The sequence below is a fragment of the Melanerpes formicivorus genome, unplaced genomic scaffold (assembly GCF_026170545.1).
Source record: "Melanerpes formicivorus ecotype bairdi unplaced genomic scaffold, bMelFor1.0.p_v2 SCAF_244, whole genome shotgun sequence".
Taxonomy (NCBI): Eukaryota; Metazoa; Chordata; class Aves; order Piciformes; family Picidae; genus Melanerpes; species Melanerpes formicivorus.
This window is the reverse complement of record NW_027142596.1, coordinates 299,488-320,733: the sequence shown is the minus strand read 5'-3', so window position 1 is coordinate 320,733 and position 21,246 is coordinate 299,488. Positions and strand designations below refer to the sequence as shown.

Genomic DNA, 21,246 nt, shown 5'->3' with positions numbered 1-21,246 from the left:
GTTACTCTGAGCATGCAGGGCCTGCTCTTCCCAGGCACAAAATGTTTGGCCCTGGGCAGGGGCAGGGGGCTGCTGGCAAACATCTCTGTGTCTCTGTCCCCAGGTCAATGCAAACTGGAGGAGTCGCTGTGCCAGGGCTGCTGCTGGGGAATCTCGGGAGCTTGCCTGACACTGCTGTGAGTAAAACAGTGAGCAGGGACAAGTTACTAGCCCTGGAGTGTCTCTTTTGTTGCACTCTTGAGTTTGGTCACAGCAAGGTGGTGTTTCCCTCACCTGAGTTCAGCTCTGGAGCTGGGCTCAAACTTTTATCCCTTTTGCATCCTTTGCCCTTGGGTTTTCCCTTGCTCCCCCCTGGGCTTTGTTGGTGGGACAGGGAAAAGCTTCAGGCTTTCCTGCCCCTTTTTACCTCTCTAGAAGGAGATTTCCTGTGAGTTTTGGATGATAGACTTAGCACCTTTAGGAACTGGCCTCGTTCTGGCTCCTGTTTCACATCTCCTGAGTGCCTTCATCAGAGCCTCTGCTCCTGGCTGTGCTTCTGTTACTCTGTTCCACTCAGCCCCTCTGCTGTCCAGCTGCAGCTCTGGACAGGTCTCAGGCTTTGTGCTCTGACAGCTCCAAGGCTCCTGTCAGGGTCATTCGTTTGGATCCAGGCTTCTGTTTCTTTCCCTTATCACAAGGTTGCCTCCCATCAAAGTGTTCTGTAGCAGCTCAGGCCTGAGTCCATAGGTGACACAGTGGCAGCCCCCAGCCGCTCTTGGCTGGCTGTGTGCTTTGGCTTTGGGTTTGCTTGTTTGTCTGGAGTGCAGCGGGGGCAGAGGCTTTTCAGCTCCCAGCCTCCTGTCCCCAGGGAGCATTTTGCTCTCCATGAAACACAGTGTCTGTGCTGCAAGAGGGCAGCTTTAGCTTTCTGCCTTTGCTGTTGTTCCACTTTCTCTGCCAACACCTTGCTGAAGATGGTCTCAGGGCTGGTTTCAGGTCTTGCAGGAGGCTGGTCCAGCACAGCTGCATTCTTCCTCCTGACTGTTTCTCCAATGGAAGAGCAAAGGAAGCATCTTCTGGATTCAGGATGTTCTGGTAGGCATCAGAGTGAATGATTGTTGTTAATCTGATTTACAGCCCTTGGGGTTTGTATAAGGCTCTATGCTGAGAGTGTGGCTGCTTTAAATAGCTTGTTACTTCCCTCTTGGGAGTGAAGTGCAGAACCCCATCCACAACAGGCCTTGCAGTACCTGAGGAGGGCTATGTCATGTCAAAGAGTTTCCTTTGTTGCCTTTTGGCTGGAGATATTTCTGTGGGTTTGTGCCTCAGTCCCTTTCCAATCCATGCTCCACTTGCTCCCCCTGTCACAACAGCAAATTCTAGTGGGGGCAAAGGTTTCAAATGAGTTTGGTTCCATTGTGCATGAACGGTGCAGCTTCCAACAGCTGCACAGAGAGAGCTCCAGTGCTAGATGGTGACAGCAGGTAAAGGAGCTGGAGTGAGCTGAGCATGGGGGCCATGGGGGTGTTAGGTTGAGGCTGGGGCTGGGTGACCTTGTTCTAACCAAACCAGTTCCAGGGTTCCATGACTCTCAGGATTTTCAGTGTCACAGGTTCTGTTCTGTTTCCAGCCAGAGGAATGCACTGCCCCTGCCTGTGCCACAGCTGCTGCCTCTGCTCCTCCAGCACAGCCTTTGAGCCAGGAGCAGCTGCTGAGGCAGCAAGTGCTTGAGAAGGAAAAGGAGCTGCTGGAACTGTGGCAGAAGCTCTCAGAGCTGGAGCAGGCCCAAGCACAGGTGAGCAGGACAGGTGGTGACACTTTGCTGGGGGGGGCTCAGGCTCTTGGGGACAGTTCTTGGCTGTGCTGGGAGCTGCCAGCCCTCAGCTTGTGCTGCTGCCTGGGAAGCAGAGCTCTGTGAGGAGTGGAGCAATGCCAGTTCATCTGGGGAGCTTGGGCAGGATTTTGTGACCTGAAAACTAAGAATTGCACTCAAAATCGAGGCAAAAAAAGGTGAATTTGTTGGGGTTTGTTCTGAGTTTCCCTCCACAATGATCCCTGCCTCTGACTCTCCTCTTCTACCCCTTCGCCGGGCCCAAGGGAAACCTAAGCCTGAGAGAGAGAAGCCAGCCAGGGGTAAAGATGCTGCCCCCCAGGAAAGGGAAAGCAGAAAGCTGTCTGAAGTCAGCAAGCAGCAAGCAAGGCTGAAAAGACATCTTCAGGATAAGGCAGAGGGTGAGGAGAAGGAGGGGAAGAAAAGGAGGAGCTGCAGGGAAAAAGAAGCCAAAGCAGAAGCCGAGACATGCAGAGGCAGAGCAGCAGGCAGCAGAGGCAAAGGGCTGAGTGGTGCTGGTCACAGAGCCTCAGAAGAAGGCTTAGAAGTTAGTCTCCTCCTTCAGCAACTCCTCAAATTAGAGAGCTGCCTCAGATAGCCCTGAGCAGGCTGAGGGGGCAGGGGGCAGGCCAGTGGCCAGAGCCGGCGGAGATTGCCCAGAGAGCAGAGTCTGGGAGGAGCTGCAGGAGCCAAGGGCAGAAACAGAGCCCAAGGAGGCTCCCTACAGCCTCAGCACTCAGAGGTGAGGAGCTCAGCATCCTGCTCTGCTCTTCAGGCCAGGCTTTGCTTGTTCCTGGCTGCTTTCTAGGCTGGGATCTCCTGGGCCAGGAGCTGCCTTGCCATTTGCAGCTTTTGAGGTGAGGTTTCTGGGTGGCAGGAAGCCAGGGTGAGGCTGTGAGTGCCAGCAGCTCTTCCAGCCCTGTGCTCTCCAGCAGCCCTGCTCTGGTGGCATTGCCAGCAGCTGGGCTCTGCAGCCTCACTGCAGGGAGCTGGATGCAGTGTATGGGGCACCTGGTGTCATTCTCTACTCTGGGACCTTCTGAGTGCTGAATCTCTTCAGCACTGAGCCAGGAGCTGACAAGAACAGAGGCAGGGACGACAGCACTCAGTATGAGTGACAGTAATCATCCCACTTTATTGTTCCACACTTTGTTATTTAGAGTCTTATCTTATGCATAGTTAATTCTGTTCTAATTTAACACACACTGTTGGTTCCTCTCTAGAAGGTTACATCACTGTTTTCACAACTCTGTGGAATTCTTCCTACTCAGTCTAATTGCTCTCTTTCCCAGATCTCGCCTCCTGCTTATCTTGCTTGCCTCCCTTCTCAGGGGCAGCTGGACTTCAGCATACCAGGCAATCAACTCTTTCCCACAGCTCCTACTCCACCGCTCTATTATCAACAGAGAGTTCTTCAAGGCCTGAATTGCACAGGTGTTGCTGGGACCCATGTCCCCTCTTGCTCAAAACAATCCCCAGCAAGGAGCTCTCTTTCTGATTCCATGGGGTTGGTTTTCCTTCTGCTTTCAAGTGAATGGAGCTAACTCCCCTGGGTGTCTGGTCACCAGTGGTGTTCCCCAAGGCTCAGTGCTGGGGCCAGCTCTCCTGAACACTTGATCAGTGCCCTGGGTGAGGGCATTGAGGCTCCCTCAGTCAGTTTGCAGACAGGCCCAAGCTGGGCAGGAGTGTTCATCTGCTTGTGAATGTACAGAGGCACCTGGCCAGGCTGGATCAAAGCTCAAGCCAATGGCATGAGGTTCATCAAGGCCAAGTGGCAGGTCCAGTACCTGGGTCACAGCAACCCCCTGCAACACTGCAGGCTGGGGGAAGAGTGGCTGGAAAGATGCCCAGCAAAGACCTAGGGTGCTGGGCAACAGAGGCTGCAGATGAGCCAGCCTGTGGCCAGGTGGCTGAGCAGGCCAACAGCATCCTGGCCTGGGTCAGCCATGGTGTGGCCAACAGGAGCAGAGCAGTGTACCCTGCACTGGGTACTGGATGCACAGCCTGAGTACTGCATTGACTTTTGGCCCCCTCACTGCAGGGAGCACACTGAGGTGCTGGGGTGGCTCCAGGAGGGACTACAAAGCTGGTGAAGGGTCTAGAGCAAAAGTCTTGTGAGGAGCAGCTGAGGGAACTGGGGATGTTTAGCCTGGAGGAGGCTGAGGGTGGATCTTCTGTCTCTCTTCAGCTCCCTGACAGGAGGCTGGAGCCAGGCAGGGCTTGGTCTCTGCTCCCAAGGAACAAGTGATAGGCCAGGAGGAAATGCCCTCAGTTGTGCCAGGGAAGGTTTGGGCTGAGACATGAGGAACAATTTCTTGCCCTTGAGGGTTGTCAAGGCCTGGTGCAGGCTGCCCAGGACAGTGGTGGAGTCCCCATCCCTGGGGGGTTGGTGTGGTGCTGAGGGCCATGGTTTGGGGGTGCCCTGGCAATGGGAGCATGGTTGGAGTGGAGCTGAAAGATCTTTTCCAGCCAGAAAGGTTCTCTGATTCTGCTGCCTGTGGCTACTTTGATCCTTGCTTGCAGAAGGCAGCTGCAGAGCAGTGGCCTGCAGCAGGGCTGTGGTGCCCAGGTCTCTGCAGCAGCCCTGCTGTGTCTCTCTCTTGCAGCCCATTCTCTGCTGAGCCCTGGCTGGGAGCTCTGGGGGCCGGGGACGCCATGCAGATGGCTGGGGAGCTGCTGCCGCTGCGGCCCGAGGACCACTGCAGCTCCCTGAGCCTGCACTGTGACTCAGGTCAGTGCTGGACACTGCCTGCCTGCACTCTGTGTCCCTGGCTGCCCACTGCAGAGCCTGAGCTTTGGTTTCCAGCCAGTGCTGGGCCTGAGGGGTGACAGGAGGAGGGCAGGGCTCTGTCAGACGCTGTGGTGCCCAGGGCCTCTGGCACTCCTCTGTCCCCTGCTCTGCTTCTCCCTTGCCTTGCCTCAGAGCCTTTTGCTGCACTGTCCTCTACTGTAGTGGTTTGAGCCTTAACTGAGAGTTAAAAGCTCAAATGGGGAAAAGGCTGAGAATCTCTTCCCCACTCCCCCCCCCCCTCCAAACAGGGAGAGGGAACAAAAAAGGGTAAGGAGCAAATCCACTGAGCAACAATCTGGAGTCAGCTTGGGAGTAGAGAGGCAAAGAATTTTCCTTTAAACTATATATATATATGGCAATAACAGGAAAAGTTCACAAGGGCAAGGAGCAAGAGTGGATGGGAGGGGGACAGAAAAGAATAATACAGAACCAGTCTCTCTCTGAGGAGGGGCAGAGGCAGCAGGGAGAAGGATCAGGTCCGGCCACGTGGCTGAGGAGCAGGAGGGCAGCTGCAGTAGCTCTCATCCAGCAGAGGCAGGAGCCAAAAAGGAGCTCCAACAGCTATGATGTCCTGCTTTTTCTACCCTAGCTGGGCAGGGAGGGGGGAGTGGAACAGCCTCAGCTTTCCCAGGGGAAACGCCCTGCAGGGAGGGTAAAGTACCCGCAAGCCTCCCCCCTGCTTGCTTCTTTTGTTTGCAGAAAGAGGCCTTAACCCACCACAGCTGCCCAGCTCCATCCCACACCTCACAGCTCCAGGACTCTTCAGGCTCTTGGGCTTGGGCAGGAAGCGCTCACTGCCTCCTTGGAGAGGTGTCAAACTCCTCCTGGGGCAGGAGAAGCCAAGAGCAGGCCCCAGGAGAAGTGTCAGCCTCAGCAGGCCCTTGAGGAGGAAGTGGGGAGCCAAGGTGACCTCCAAATGCTGCCCACAGCCTTGGCTCAGCAGAGCTGATGCTGAGGCAGAGCCTTGCTGACAGTGCCCTGGGGCTGTGTTGTCTCTGCCTGCAGCAGAGCTTTGCTTTGTGCCTGGGGCTGCCCTTGGCTCCTGGGCAGCCTGCTGTGCTCTCTGGGTGCTGCTGTGGTGCTGCAGCCCTGCAGTGAGCACTGGAGCTGGCTGGAGCTTGTAGAAAGGATCCAAGTGCTGCTCCAGCTGACAAGTGAGATGAGCAGAGGCTGCCCTTGGCTCTTCTGCCGGGGTGGGACCCCCTGTGCCCCCAGGGGGGATCCCCTGTGCCCCCGGGGCAGACACTGGCCCAGAGTCCAGGTCCCTGTGAGCCTGAAGAGGAAGCCCAGGATGTTTAAGTGGGCAGTCAGTTCCTGTTGCTCCTTGATTCCTCCAAGCCCCTTGGCTGACCTCCTCAGACCTCCAGCATGTTTGACACTGAGGGTGGTGAGAGCCTGGCCCCAGTTGCCCAGGGAGGGGTAGGTGCCCCACTGCTGGCACCACTTCAGGTCAGGTTGCTTGGGGCTCAGAGCTCCCTGCTGTGCCTGCAGCTGTTCTGCTGAGTGCTGCTGCTTGGGCTGGCTGCCCTTGGAAGCTCCCTTCCCGCCTCAAGGAGTCATCCAATGGAACTCTCCCCCCAGGCTGTGAGGCCAGGCTGCCTCTGCACATCCAAGGGGAAGGCCGAGGGCCCTGGCTCTGCTTCAGCCTTGAGCAGCTGGACCCTGGGCAGCTGTTGGTTGGCTCCAGCAACAGCTCTGAGGTGAGCAGCAGGGGCTGGCAGGGCTTGGGGGGAAGTCCCACTGTGGAGACAGGCTGTGGGAGCTGGGGCTGTTCAGGCTGGGGAAGAGAAGGCTCCAGGGAGAGCTCAGAGCAGCCTTCCAGGAGCTGTGGGAGCTCCAGGAGAGCTGGGGAGGGACTTTGGCCAAGGGCTAGGGGAGAGGAGGAGAGGGAATGGGGTGAAGCTTGGAGAGGGCAGCTTGAGCCTGGAGCTTAGGAAGAGTCTTTAGAGTGAGAGTAGGGAGACACTGGCACAGGCTGCCCAGGGAGGCTGTGGCTGCCCCTTCCCTGGAAGTGTTCAGGGCCAGGCTGGATGAGGCCTGGAGCAGCCTGGGCCGGTGGGAGGGGTCTCTGCCTCTGGTGGGGGTTGGAACTGGATGAGCTGGAAGGTCCCTTCCAACCAAGCCATTCCAGGATCCATTCTATGAAGTCCTGGCTGCTTGGCATCAAACCCCCAAAGGCTGAACTCCCCTTTGGCTTCTGCCAAGCAGCAGCAGGCAGCATCCTCTGCTTTTGCCAGCTGTCAGCTTGTGCTGCTCTGGGCTGGACCTGCAGGCCAAAAGCCCAAATGGAAACGGATGGAGATTCCCTCCCCCTCTGCCCTGGCTGGTGAAGTAAAACAAATCAGGCAGGAGAAAGGAGAGGTAAGATCAGGACAGCAAATGGTCTGGAATCTGTTTGGAAGTGAAAAAGGTCATTGTTAAACTCTCTATGTATATATATATCAGTCCCAGGGCAGGTTCCAAAGGGATAGGGTGAAGGGCAGGTGGCAAAGCTGCCTCTCTCCTCAGCCACGCGCTGGGGTCTGTTTGGTTTGCGCGCGGTCTCCGCGGCAACCCCTCCCCCAGCTACGTCACTGCCCTCCGGCAGGTAGGCAATCCGAGCCCGCTGCCCCTCCTCCTCTCTTTGGAAAGTCCCAAGCCACCAGCCCCTTTGAGGTGGAAATTGTTAATTTTTCCTCTTTTACTGCCTGTCCTAGAAGCAGAGGCTAAATTTGAGCACAAAGCTGTCCAGGAGGAGCCTCTTGTTGTTGCAGAACATGAGAGCATCACACTGAGCACCTCAGTGACGCCTGAACCGGCTGCACGCAGTGGCTGAAGGATGGAACAGAAATCAAGGGCAGCAAGACATAGGTGATTAAGAGTGAGGGGCACCCAGGACCCTGCCAGGCACCCTGGCTGAGAGCTCAGAGCCTGCTGCCTACAGCTGCCAGACAAAGAATGCCAAGCAGGCATTCCAAGTGCAGGTGCAAGGTGGGGAGAGAGCAGTGCACGTTGTGTCCCAAAGCCAGCAGCTCTACTGCCTTGGGAAGGTGGAGGACACTACTCTGAAACTGTTCCAGCCTCAAAGCCTGACTTGGTGGTGCAGCTGCTGTGGCTGCCCCAGCAGAGGCCAGCAAAGTTCTCCTGCTCCCAAATGCCCAAGTGTAGCCTTTTGCTGGCTGCCTGAGGGAAGCCAGCCCCTGGCTGAGCCTTGAGGTCCCTTCCAACCCTGACAGTTCTCTGATTCTGTGATTCTTAGGATGATTCATTTGCTACAGTTGCCCAGAACCAGCTTCTTGGAACAGGCTTTTGATCTTTTCCTTTCCCCACAGCTTTTCTCTTCTCCTGCATCAGTGAAGTTTGCCCAGAGCCTGGAAGCTGTTGCTGCTGAGATTGGAGGCAGCATCTCTCTGAGCTGGGAGGTGAGCCAGGCCAAGGGGCAGGTGGTGTGGCGCAGGAGCGGTGTGGAGCTCAGAGCCAGCAAACGCTTCCAGATTCACCAGGAGGGGCTCAGAAGGAGCCTGAGCATCACAGGCATCCGGGCTGAGGATGCGGGAGAGTACTCCTGCCAGCCCAGGGGTGACAAGAGCAGCCTCACCATCACCCCCAAAGGTATGGCTCCTTTGGTGGCAATGTGGAGGGAGCTTTGGGTTTGTCCTCAGTTGTTGCACCTGGGGTGGGTTGCAATGACCCCCCCCAGCCCTTCCCAACTGACCATTGCCAGAGCAGCTCAGCTGGAAAGCAAAGGAAGCTGTATTGGCAAGCAAAGCTCCAATCTAAACTATGGAATGCGATGGCTGTGTACAGAATACACAATGGTTACATCCAGTTACAATTCATCAGCAACACCAGAACCCCCCTGGACAAAACCAGGGGGTTCCCAACACCTTCCCCCTCCCTGCTCCCCTCCCTCCCTCCCTCTTGCAGTAAAGAAATCTTTCCTAATAGCCAACCTAAACCTCCCCTGGTACACCTTGAGGCCATTTCCTCTCCTTCTGTCACTCAAGCTGTGCCAGGGGAGGTTTAGGCTGGAGGGGAGGAGAAAGTTCTTCACTGAGAGAGTTGTTGGCCATTGGGATGTGCTGCCCAGGGAGGTTGTGGAGTCCCCATCCCTGGAGGGGTTCAAGAGGGGATGGGACGTGGCACTTGGTGCCATGGCTTAGTTAGTCCTGAGGCCTTGGGTGACAGCTTGGACTTGATGATCTCTGAGGTCTTTCCCAACCTTGTTGCTGATATGATTCTATGATCCTAGGGAGAAGAGACCAACGCCCACCTTGTACTGCATTTGAGGCTGGAATTAAGTGTCCCAAATGTCAAATGGGATTTCCCCTCCCCCCAGTTGTTTGTCTCTCTTCCTGCATCTTTATGAACCAAACTTAGACCTGGGAAACATGAAGATTCATTTCAGGCAGGCCTAGAGGAAAGCTGGGCAGGAGCTGTTACGAGAAGGACAGAACGTCTTCCAGACAGCTGGCCTGCAGAGCTGGCAGAAGGAGCCAGGGAGCTGCACAGTTTCCCTATGTTCCATGAGGAGGTGTTTGGAACTCTCCTCAGCAGCTTGGATCCCCACAAGTCCATGGGACAGGATGGGATCCATCCTAGGGTGCTGAGAGAGCTGGCAGATGAGCTGTCCAAGCCACTCTCCATCATTTTTCAGCAGTCCTGGCTCACTGGAGGGGTCCCAGAGGACTGGAAGCTGGCCAGCGTGGTGCCCATCCACAAGAAGGGCTGGTTGGATGAGCCAGGGAGTTATAGGCCTGTCAGCCTGACCTCAGTGCCAGGCAAGATCATGGAACAGGTCACCCTGAGTGCAATCACACAGCACTTACAGCATGGCCAAGGGATCAGGCCCAGCCAGCATGCATTCAGGAAGGGCAGGTCCTGCCTGACCAACCTGACCTCCTTCTATGATCAGGTGACTGCCTGGTGGATGTGGGGAGGCCTGTTGATGTAGTCTACCTGGACCTCAGCAAGGCCTTGGACACCATCCCCCATAGCAAACTGCTGGCCAAGCTGTCAGCCCCTGGCTGGGACAGCAGCACTCTGAGCTGGGTTAGGAACTGGCTGGAGGCTGAGCCCAGAGAGTGGTGGTGAATGGTGCCACACCCAGCTGGCAGCCAGGCACCAGTGGTGTGCCCCAGGGATCAGTGCTGGGCCCTGTGCTCTTTAACATCTTCATTGATGATCTGGATGAGGATCTTGAGTCCATCAGCAGTAAGTTTGCACACAACACCAAGCTGGGGGCAGGAGTTGATCTGTTAGAGGGCAGAAGGGCTCTGCAGAGGGACCTGGAAAGGCTGGACAGATGGGCAGAGTCCAAGGGCAGGAGATTGAACACATCCAAGTGCCAGGTGCTGCACATTGGCCACAGCAACCCCAGGCAGTGCTGCAGGCTGGGGGCAGAGTGGCTGAGAGCAGCCAGGCAGAAAGGGACCTGGGGGTGCTGGTTGATGGAAGGCTGAACATGAGCCAGCAGTGCACCCAGGGGGCCAAGAAGGCCAAGGGCATCCTGGCCTGCATCAGGAAGAGTGTGGCCAGCAGGAGCAGGGAAGTCATTGTGCCCTGTGCTCAGCACTGGTTAGGCCACACCTTGAGTCCTGTGTCCAGTTCTGGGCCCCTCAGGTTAGGAAGGAGGTTGACTTGCTGGAATGAGTCCAGAGAAGGGCAACAAAGCTGGGGAGGGGTTTGGAACACAGCCCTGTGAGGAGAGGCTGAGGGAGCTGGGGTTGCTTAGCCTGGAGAAGAGGAGGCTCAGGGGTGACCTTATTGCTCTCTCCAACTCCCTGAAGGGAGGTTGTAGCCAGACGGGGTTGGTCTCTTCTCCCAGGCAGCCAGCACCAGAACAAGAGGACACAGTCTCAGGCTGCGCCAGGGGAGGTTCAGGTTGGATGTTAGGAAGAAGTTCTACACAGAGAGAGTGATTGCCCTTTGGAATGGGCTGCCCAAGGAGGTGGTGGAGTCCCCATCCCTGGAGGTGTTCAGGAGGAGACTTGCTGGGGTGCTTGGTGCCATGGGTTAGCTGTTTGGATGGGTTGGATTGGTTGATGGGTTGGACACAATGATCTTGAAGGTCTCTTCCAACCTGGTTTGGTTTCTTCTAAATAAATATGGGTTATTCTAAATAAAAATAAATGGTCTGCTCTGCCCTGGCAGATGGTTTTTTCCCAGAGCTGCATCTGAAGGGAGGTGAAAATGGGAGAGCTGAAGCACTGCCCCTGTGAGGAGGGCCTGAGGAAGTTGGGGTTGTTCTGCCTGGAGAAGATAAACTCCAGAGGGACCTCAGAGTAGGCTTCCAGTACTTCAAGGGGCCCTCAGGAAAGATGGGGAGGGACCTCCATCAGGGCAATGTCATGATGGGATGAGGAATAAGGATTTGAAGCTGCCAGAAGGTAGATTTAGATTAGCTCTTAGGCTCACTCTGAAGAGGGTAAGGCACAGGAAGAGTTTCCTAAGAGAGGTTATGGGTGCCCCCTGCCTTGAAGTGTTCAAGGTCAGGTGAGATGGAGTTTGGAACAACCTCATCTAGGGGAAAATGTCTCTGCCCATGGCAGAGGGGTTGGGAGAAAATGATGTTAAGGTTCCTTCCAACTCAGAGCGGTCTGAGTCTGTGCTCTGAAAAGACAAACTGGCAGTGTCCTGTTCCTTACTAGATGCTGTCCTCATGTGGCCACTTAGGTTTAGCAAGAACTTCACACACACTTGTTCTGTTCCACTGCTCTGTTGAACTCCTCCTTCCTCCCTGACTTTGTCACTGGGATGAGATGCCCTTTGCATGCAGGCTGCTTTACAGCTGAGCCCTGCTCCTGAGGATGAGTCAAGGTGAAATCCCTTCCAAAAGGCAAGGGCTGCAGGAGCACAAAATGGTGAATTGGTTCTGATGAGTCAGTGCAAAGGTGCAGAGTTAAAGAGGAATATGCTGAGTGCAAGAGACTCTGAAGCAAAGCTACAGCTGGGGCAAAGCATGTGGCAGATGTCCCTGTGGCTGCTGTGGTCCAGACACACAGCCAAGGCTGTAAGCTTGCAGAGAAGGATGTGAATGGGACAGCTTCCATAGAATCATAGAATGGTTTGGCTTGGAAGGGAGCTTAAAGCTCTTCCAGTTCCAACCCCCCTGCCAGGACAGCTCCCACTACACTGGCTTGCTCAAAGCCCCATCCAGCCTGGTCTTCAATACTTCCAGGGATGAGGCATCTACAGTGTCTCCAGGCAATCTGTTCCAGTGTCTCACCACACTCACTAAAGGACTTCTTCCTGATGTCCAATCTAAATCTGCCCTGCTCTGGGTGGAAATCAATGCCCCTTGTCCTGTCACTGCAGTCCCTTCTCCAGATCCCTTCTCCAGATCCCTTCTCCAGCTTTCCTGTAGAATAGCATCCTTTGGCTTGCAAGAGACCTTTAAAGATCCTCTAGTCCAACCCCCTGGCAGTGCACAGAGACATCTGCAGCTGGATCAGGTTGCTCAGTGATTAGGATGCAGGAGATGGGAGGCTTGTGTTTAGGAATCCTTGGCAGATTTTCACTCCTTAATGTGGTTAACTTCTTTTGGAGCCTGTGTAAAGTTCTAGCAGCCATAAAATCCTCTGCTGGAGCTGGTACTGTGCCTCTAGGGTCAAGCAGGGAATGTGATTCCTGTGCTGAAGAAGGAAAGTGGCCAGGAGGGGATGTTGGTCTGGAATAACACACACTCCATGTGCTCTGTCTGCAAGCATGCAGAAGGTGATCACAGCAGAGCCAGGCATGATGAAGCTCAGGGAAATCTTCCTCTCTCTCCTTTCACAGCCCCAGAGATCAGGATTGTTAAAGCCCTGGAAGATGTGGAAGTGGATGAATAGGAGAGTGGATCTTTTGTCTGGGACATTTCACATGGTGAGGTCCAGCCCCAATGGTCCAAAACTGACAACAAGCTGAAGGCTGCTGCCAACATCAGGATGCCTCAGGAGGGTAGGAGGACAAAGGGGGATCTTGTTCCTGCATGGGGGTGGGGTGGAGTAAGTGCTGAGAAGAAGGACTGAGAAGAAGGCTCTGACCTTCCCAATCCAAGGAGGAAGGTTCAGGACAGTTAGCCTATTGTTTTGGGGGTGCAGCTAGGCAGGGACAGGAAGGTGGTGAGAACTTAAGGCAGATTTGGTGGTGTGAGCCCATCCCATGCCACCAGCAGTGGGGAGGAATTTGTATCTTCTGATAATGGGTGGGATCCTTCTCTTTCAAGTCCTTCCCAGATGGTGGGGACCACATTCAATCAGTCCCTGGAGGAACTGAGGTTATTGTGATGCACAAACAAAGGAATGTTTGAAGGCTTTTTGAGCCACTAAGTTCAGTAAAGATTGCAGAAGTGTGCAGAATGCTACTGAGGGATTCCTAAATCCCTGCTCTCCTCTTCCCCCCTGGATGCAGAGCAATCCATTAGCATGGTAAAGGAGCTGTGTGACGAGGATGTGACCGAGCCTGAAGAGGCCACCTTGGAATGGGAGACCTCCACTCCATCTGTGAAACCTCCCAGATGGCTGCTGTGTGGAGAAGCCTTGCAGGCTGGCAGAAACATTATCATGCAGCAAGAAGGCACCAGCCCCAGGCTGACCGTCCTGCAAACCAGTGCCAGCGTGACAGGCACCGTGCAGCTCTCCACTGGCAAGTCCAAAGCCACAGCAAACCTACTTGTCAGAGGTAAGGTGTCCTGGCTTGGCTGCACCATGGAGAGATCCTCCCTCTCACAGGGCCTGGGAAGTCATTTGTTTCAGACAGCACTGTCTAGTGTGCAGCTTCCACGCTCTGGGCTCCTGGCAGTGTAGGTGCATGTGGAAGATCTGGTCAATTCCCAGCTCCCAGTTGTTGGTTGGAACGCTGGGACAGGCTGCCCAGGGCAGTGGTGGAGTCCCCATCCTTGGAGGCATTGAAGAGATGTGCAGACATGGCACTTCAGGACACAGTTGAGTGGGCATGGTGGGGTTGGGCTCATGGTTGTACCTGCTAATCTTTGAGGTCTTTTCCAAGCTTAATGATTCTGTGATTCTATAGATGAGACATCCATGCCTTAGGAAAGGATTTGACTACATGAGTTTGGAGTGCCTGGTATTCAAATGGAGCCAAGGCTAGGCTTTGGGTTGGTTGTTTTTTCCTTCTTGACTTTACCACAGAGGACAAAACCAAAGAAATTTGCCAGGAGAGATTATTTTGTCCCATACCTGAGCTAGACAAGTTTGCCAGCTCATGTAATGAATCTGCTTGGTCATTGACTTGATCTGGGACCAAGCTTCCAGGCTTGATGTCTTCTGCTGTCACCATGGTAAATATCTCCAATCCCATTCTAAAGTCCTTGTTTTGACTTTCCTTTGCTCATACTTGAATGCCAACTCTAATCAGCAAGCAATTCAGTAAGTATTGATCCCTGCATCTGCAATGTAAAGTGTTGCCTTACAGAAACCTTGCCTTCCCTAAAGATCCTCAGGCTGGGTTTGCTTCAAAGCCACTCAGGTCTGTAACAGAAACCCGCAGCATCATCTGAGCAGTTCACCAAGCAGCTGGGAATGACATACAGGAAATAAACTGTCATGGAATACAGATCAGAAACTTTCCTCTTCTGCCCATTCCCCCTTTCTTCTTCCCTACCCCTGCTTTGCAGATTCCCACATACAGATCACCAGGAAGCTGGAGGACAAGAGAGCTCTGGAGCACCATTTGCTCATCTTGGCCTGTGACTTCAGGCCTTCTCCCAAGAGTGTGAAGTGGTTCAAGGAGCACACAGCCACTGAGCCCTCTGAGAAGTCCAAAATCAAGCAGGAGCAGCATTCAGCAGAGCTCAGGGTTTTGAAGGTGAAGCCTGAAGATGCTGGTGTGTCCAAGGGCAGGGCTGGAAACGCGGAGACTGAAGCCACACTGCCTGTTGAAGGTACAGATGGTGTGCAGCAGGGAGGTTGGCCTGGTGATGATCTGGGTGAGGGCATTGAGTCCATCATCAGTACATCTGCAGATGACACCAAGCTGGGGCAGGTGTTGATCTGTTAGAGGGTAGGAGAGCTCTGCAGAGGGACCTGGACAGGCTGGACAGATGGGCAGAGTGCAAGGGCAGGAGATTGAACACATCCAAGTGCCAGGGGCTGCACATTGGCCACAGCAACCCCAGGCAGTGCTGCAGGCTGGGGTCAGAGTGGCTGAGAGCAGCCAGGCAGAAAGGGACCTGGGGGTACTGGTGGACAGCACCTGAACATGAGCCAGCAGTGCACCCAGGGGGCCAAGAAGGCCAAGGGCATCCTGGCCTGCATCAGGAAGAGTGTGGCCAGCAGGAGCAGGGAAGTCCTTGTGCCCTGTGCTCAGCACTGGTTAGGCCACACCTTGAGTCCTGTGTCCAGTTCTGGGCTCCTCAGGTTAGGAAAGAGGTTGAGGTGCTGGAAGGTGTCCAGAGAAGGGCAACAAAGCTGGGGAGGGGTCTGAAGCACAGCCCTGTGAGGAGAGGCTGAGGGAGCTGGGGTTGCTTAGCCTGCAGAAGAGGAGGCTCAGGGGAGACCTTCTTGCCCTCTCCAGCTCCCTGAACTGACTGTGTTATGAGCCATAGAATCATAGAATACTATGGGGTTTGAAGGAGCCTTTAAAGGTAGGGCACATCCCCAGTACAGCAGGTCTGGAGCTGGTCTGACTCAGCATAGAGAAAGCAGTTTGCTGCTGTCCTTAGTATGCCACATGGCTCCAGAGATGGAGATTCCTGAAGAACATTTCTCCTCCTGATGATGCAGCCAAGGGCTTCCTTAAATCTAGCCTAGCTTGTTGAGTAGCTGCTCCAGAGAAGTGTGAAGCTGTCCCTCTGGCCTTCACTCCATGCCTGCTCCAAACCCTGTTCCCTGTGAGGAGATCTCCTTTGCCTGACAGATGCCCCAACACAGAGAGCAATATGTCCTTGCAAGCTCACAGCTGCAGAGTCATAGAGAGACTGCTGCTGTAGCACTGGCTCTCATTCCTTATCCATGGCAATGCTTCTCTCCTTCCTTTCACCCACCCAGGAACAGGTTCTGCTTTCCCTAACACTCATTGCAGTCAGGAGGTGTGGGACTGCTTTGGGGTCTGCATTGGCATCAGCAGCATTGCAAGGGTTTCCTGCAGCTCTCTTTCAATAGTGGGCAGCAGCTGAAAGTGCCTCAGCTGACATATCCTGGTTGTGCTCTGTTTTGGCTGCTAGCCCTCAGAGGAGCCTGCTGTCTTCATGAAGGCCTGGGCTGATGGCTTTGGGGAGGAATGTGGTGTGATGTACCTGCAGTGTGAAGTCTCCAAAGAGAAGGTCAAACCTGCTTGGAGAAAGGATGGTGAGAAGATCACTTCTGGTAGCACGTAGGAGCAGACACAGAGTGGGAAGCCCCTGTGCCTCCTTAGCCATGACCTAGAAAAGACAGATGCAGGCTTACACACCTGTGATCCTGGCACTGATGTTGCCAAGCCAAAGGTCAGCGTCCAGGGGAAGTACTGCGGGTGATGGACATCCAAAGAGTGCTGTAATTCTTGGTGCCCTTGGTCACTTGGTCTCACAGCTGTTCCTCCTAAAGCCTCCCATTACAAGGTGGTGTCTGAGCAAAGCCCAGTTCCTCTTAAAGGACAGCTGCAGCATTGTTGATGGTTTCACACTCACATGTGTGAGACACAGTTTGAATGTCTCTGATTTGAGCATCAGGAAGCAGCTCCATCAGACATTAGGCAGAAGTTCCTTATTGTTGAGGGTGGTGAGACACTGCAACAGGCTGTCCAGAGAAGCTGTGGCTGCCCCATCCCTGCAGTGTTTAGGAGCAGGCTGGATGAGGCTCTGGGCAAGCCGGGCTAGTAGGAGGTGTCCCTTCCAACTGCAGCCATTCCATGATGGTTCCATGAATATTAGGTGGGGGTAGGATGGTAACAAGTGAACAAACATCCCATTTCTCCTAGCTACACAGAGAAATACCTCAGACAACATCCCAGAGGCTTCCTACCTGACAACTTTTCTCCCCTCTAGCTCAGTGAGTCTTGACTTCTCTCCACTCAGTTCTTCCCGCAGTCCTTCCAGCACAATGCCCTTCTCTGTAGCTCTGTGGTGACTCTGAGTGGATAATGGCTGAGAAACCCTTCCCATGTAAAACACACCTGGAAGGAATGCAGTGGTGTCTTCCCAGCTGAGTGGACAAAGCAGTCTGATGAGCTAACAATGTCCACACTCCTGCCCATGTCATTGTACTAAGCCACTTTTTGTCCTCCAGGGCTGAACATTGGCATCACCAAAGGCTTGAAGAACACAGGAATCCAGGAGGGAGCAGATTGCACTTTTGAGTGTCTTGTGTCCCATGAAAGCATTGCTGACTTCAGCTGGACACTGCCTGGGAGCCAAGTGGAAAGCGGAGGGCGATCTGAAGCCTCCGCCGCGGGGCAGCAGTGCACACTTCCCGTCGGGGCCGTGGCTCCTGGGGATGCTGGGGAAGTCATTCTCACTGCCCCTGCTCTGACCTCCAAGGCTTCTCTGGGTGTGAAAGGTAAGGAGATGAGAAAGGCTCTGGGGTTTGCATCGTTGGCTGTCTTTCCAGGAGGTTCTGTCAGTTACCCATGAAGGCAAACTTTAGTGGTGATCCAAATGAGGAGCAGCCTTCGCTGCCAGCCTCAAGGCAGTGAGCTTTGGCCTTGGAAACAAGGGAAATGCTGAAATGTTTTAGAGGTGTTTGAGAAGGGCAGAACCCACTGAGCTGTCTCATTGGACAGACAATTGCTGCTCACACTGTCTGCATGTGAGAGAATCAGCCAAGGCTCTCTGTGCAGGCAGCAGACACGATGACATCCCTTGAAATGGATGCCCTCAGGACAAGTCCTCAGCTCCTGTAAGCAATTGTAGGACCACAGAATGGTTTAGGATGGAAGGGACCTTCAAAGGTCATCCAGTCCAGTCCCCCTGCAGGCAGCAGGAACATCTGCAACTAGATCAGGCTGCTCAGAGCCCTGTCCAACCTGACCTGGAGTGGTTCCAAGCATGGGACTTGTACAACCTCACTAGGTGACCTGGGCCAGGTCATCACCCTCAGTGTCAAACATTTCTCTCTTCTATCTACTCTAATTTCTTCCTTAGATCTGGCTTATCAGAATCCTTAATAGCCACTGAAACTCCAGAGCTGCCATTCCTGGGCCCTGAAGATCTGCTTTTCTCCCCCTTTCCCTAGCCTGATGTCAGTCATTCACTGGGGAGTATGAAACCTTGCTGGGCATCTGAGTTGTGAAACCCTTGATAATATATTGGTCATGAGTTGTATTCAAAGTTCCCTTGGGGTGTGGTTGGTTGGTTTGGTTTGGTGGGGGGTTGTTGGTTTGGTTTGGGTTGGGTTTCTTTATGCTTGGATTGGTTTTTGTATTGCTTTGGTTTGGGTTGGGTTTGGCTTGGTTTGGGTTTGGCTTGGTTTGGGTTTCTTTATGCTTGGTTTGGTTTTGTATTGATTTGATTTGGGTTTGGTTTGGTTTGGTTTTAATTTGGTTTGGTTTTGATTTGGTTTGTTAGAATCATAGAATTGTTTAGGGACCTCAAGGCTCATCCAGTCCCAACCCCCCTGCCATGGCCAGGGACACCTCACACTACAGCAGGTTGCTCAGCACCACCTCCAGCCTGGCCCTCACAACCTCCAGGGATGAGGCTTCCATCACCTCCCTGGCAACCTGTGCCAGGCTCTCACCACCCTCATGTTTTGTTCTGTTCTGTTCCCCTCTTCAGAAAAACCTCCTGAGGCTGTAAAGCAGCTGGAGGACAGAAGAGCAGCAGCAGGACAGGACATCAGCCTGAGCTGGGAACTGTCAGAGCCTGATGCCGCCATCAGGTGGTACAAGGACGGCAAAGCCATCCGGAAAAGCCAGAAGTGTGACTGGCACCAAGAGGGCACAGGAGCCACTCTGATCATCCATGAGCCCACAGCCAAGGCCAGGGGGGAATACCCCTGTGAGACAGAGGCCTCTAAAGCAAAAGCCAGGATCACAGTGCAAGGTCAGTGGAAGCATGCAGGGGCCAGGGTGTACAGAAGCTGGGCTAAAGGTCTGCAGCCTGTGGGAGATGCTCTTCCCTCCCAGCTCCCTCACCAGGAGCAGTTTTCAGTTGTCACAACCTGTCATGGATTAAATATTCAAACAAACACTAAAGCTGTGAGCAACTTCAGCACCTCCAAGGCACTGAAGTAGCTCTTGTGCTGCTTCACAAGCCCATCAAACCTGGCAGTGTGAATGAGTCTGCCTTGAGCATGGGTGATCAGAACTGCCTGGGGGCTGCAAGAGGAGACCTCAGCCACACCTGTGCAATGACAAACATGCTGGAAACACTCTGCCTCCTCTGCTTTGTGACAGAGGAGAGGAGACTCAAGGAGAGGAGACTCAAGGAGAGGAGACTCAAGGAGAGGAGACTCAAGGAGAGGAGACTCGAGGAGAGGAGAGGAGAGGAGACTCGAGGAGAGGAGACTCGAGGAGAGGAGAGGAGACTCGAGGAGAGGAGACTCGAGGAGAGGAGACTCGAGGAGAGGAGACTCGAGGAGAGGAGACTCGAGGAGAGGAGACTCGAGGAGACTCGAGGAGAGGAGACTCGAGGAGAGGAGAGGAGAGGAGAGGAGAGGAGAGGAAGACCTCTGAGATCATCCAGTCCAACCTATCACCCAACACCATCTGATCAACTACAACCATGGCACCAAGGGCCTCATCCAGGCTCTTCCTAAACACCTGCAGGGATGGGGACTCCACCACCTCCCTGGGCAGCACATTCCAGTGGCCAACAACTCTCTCAGTGAAGAACTTTCTCCTCACCTCCAGCCTAAACCTTCCCTGGCACAGCTTGAGACTGTGTCCTCTTGTTCTGGTGCTGGCTGCCTGGGAGAAGAGACCAACCCCCTCCTGGCTACAACCTCCCTTCAGGGAGTTGTAGACAGCAATGAGGTCTCCCCTGAGCCTCCTTTCCTCCAGGCTAAGCAACCCCAGCTCCCTCAGCCTCTCCTCCTAAGGCTGTGCTCCAGACCCCTCAAGCCCCATGAGGAGAGGCTGAGGGAGCTGGAGTTGAAGCTGGTGATCCTCTAAGATTGGTTCTTCATCTGCTAGGATGAGAGCAAACAGCCTCAGGTTGTATCAGGGGTGGTTTAGGTTGGCTATTGGGAATAGTTTCTTCACCCAAAAGATTATCAAGCTCTGGAACAGACTGCCCAGGGCAGTGGTGGTTTCACCCTCCCTGGAGGGATTGAAAAGCCCTCTAGAGGTGGTGCTAAGGCACACAGGGTAGTGGTGGGCTTGGCAGGGGTAGGCTGAAAGAGTTAGATGTGGTGATCTCAAGGACCTTTTTCAAGCTAAAGGATTCTATATGCTGTAATTCTCCAAGGGAGGGCAGAGGAGATCCCAGAGCACTCTGTGCTCAGCACTTGGGTAGTTAGCAGAGCTCTTTCTTTCTGTCTTTCTTTCTTGGTTTCTCCCTTCCAGAACAACCTAATTATGCTGTCCAGGAACTCTCAGCCCTGAGAGCTGCTGAAAGGGGAACTGCAGTTTTGATTGGCCAGAGCCAGAGAGCTGCATCCTCTGTGGTCTGGAGGGAAGGCACTGCTGAGCTCAGGGCTACCAAGCAGTCTGAGATCACAGAGAAAGGACAAATGCTGCAGCTGGCCATAAATGACCTGGAGAAAAGTGACAGTGACACTTCCCCCTGTGCCATTGGTGATGCCCAGTCCAGAGCCAAGCTTGTGGTGCAAGGTGTGCATGAGATTGTGCCTCTCATCTCTCCAGCAGAAGCCACTGTGTGCAGAGGCAGATGCCTTCCATAGTGGTGAAGGGTCTGGAGCACAAGTCTGAGGAGCAGCTGAGGGAACTGGAGTTGTTTAGGCTGGGGCAAAGAAGACTGCAGGGATGCCTTCTGGCTCTCTGAAGGGAAATTGGAGTGAGCTGGGGCTCGGTCTCACCGAGAACAAGCAATAGGACAGGAGGAAATGGCCTCTGCTTGTACCAGGGAGCTTTAGGCTGGACACTAGGAAACATTTCCTCCCCCAAAGGGTTGCCAAGGCCTGGAACAGGCTGCCCAGGGCAGTGGTGGAATCTGCTTCCCTGGAGGGACTTACAGACAAAGATGTGGTGCTGAGGGGCATGGTTTAGTGGTGATCTGGCAGTGCTGGCTTAACAGCTGGGCTCCAGGATTGTAAAGGTCTCTTCCAAGCAAACTGAGTCTGTGATTCCATAGAAGCAGCAGATCCACTGATTTCTGGCTCTGGCTCACTCATGAGCTGGAGCCACTGCATGGGGCTGGGGCAGAGCTGTATACAGCAGCAGGGAGCTGGGCACACAGAGCAATCTGCCAGCTTGAACAAGTTACACCTGGAGCACTGTGGATGGGATTTGAAACCTGAAGAGCTGGTGTGAGGAGAGGAGAAGCTGATGCTGCTGGGGGAGCATGTGCTGAACAGCATCCAGAGTGCCTGCTGTTAGAGGAGGGAAGCATTATTCTGCCCCCAGGCTTTTCTCCCTGTCCCTTGGTGCCTCTTTCCAGCAGTGAGTTTGAAGAGAGTCTGGGTGAATGAGTGAGCCAGGGATGGTGAAGTGCTTACTGTCCTCCTGCAGCTTGGAGATGAGGGGTACAAGCCAATCTTCAGCTGAAGAGCTTGGATTGGATGCTAGGAGCAGTGAAATGAGCTGTAGTGGCCAATGCTGAGAGCAGGGCAGTGTGGAAGGGGCA

At 54.2% G+C, this 21,246-nt stretch overlaps 1 protein-coding gene and 1 long non-coding RNA gene across 3 annotated transcripts; both read left to right on the top strand.

The window, feature by feature from the left end:
* Nucleotides 1-824: 824 nt before the first annotated feature.
* LOC137458446 (uncharacterized) lies at nt 825-5,509 on the top strand. 2 transcript variants are annotated; one of them, XR_010991755.1, is made up of 3 exons: nt 825-1,074; nt 1,610-1,774; nt 5,301-5,509. It is a non-coding gene; the product is annotated as an uncharacterized lncRNA (long non-coding RNA). The 2 variants fall into 2 exon arrangements; XR_010991756.1 differs by lacking the exon at nt 5,301-5,509 and adding an exon at nt 3,103-4,304.
* Nucleotides 5,510-13,012: 7,503 nt separating this feature from the next.
* LOC137458448 (obscurin-like) lies at nt 13,013-21,055 on the top strand. The gene is made up of 5 exons (XM_068169916.1): nt 13,013-13,244; nt 14,200-14,466; nt 16,790-17,059; nt 18,277-18,543; nt 20,007-21,055. Exons 1-5 carry the CDS (start codon nt 13,127-13,129, stop codon nt 20,342-20,344), a joined length of 1,260 nt encoding a protein of 419 aa, XP_068026017.1. The 5' UTR covers nt 13,013-13,126; the 3' UTR covers nt 20,345-21,055.
* The last annotated feature ends 191 nt before the right edge of the window (nt 21,056-21,246 follow it).

What these genes read in the sequence shown, in the direction of transcription:
- LOC137458448 (XM_068169916.1), top strand. Translation starts at nt 13,127, where the DNA reads ATGCAGCAAGAAGGCACCAGCCCCAGGCTGACCGTCCTGCAAACCAGT. An exon ending in AGCAAACCTACTTGTCAGAG is followed by an intron (nt 13,245 to 14,199) that starts GTAAGGTGTCCT and finishes CCTGCTTTGCAG; the next exon opens with ATTCCCACATACAGATCACC. An exon ending in AGCCAGGATCACAGTGCAAG is followed by an intron (nt 18,544 to 20,006) that starts GTCAGTGGAAGC and finishes TCTCCCTTCCAG; the next exon opens with AACAACCTAATTATGCTGTC.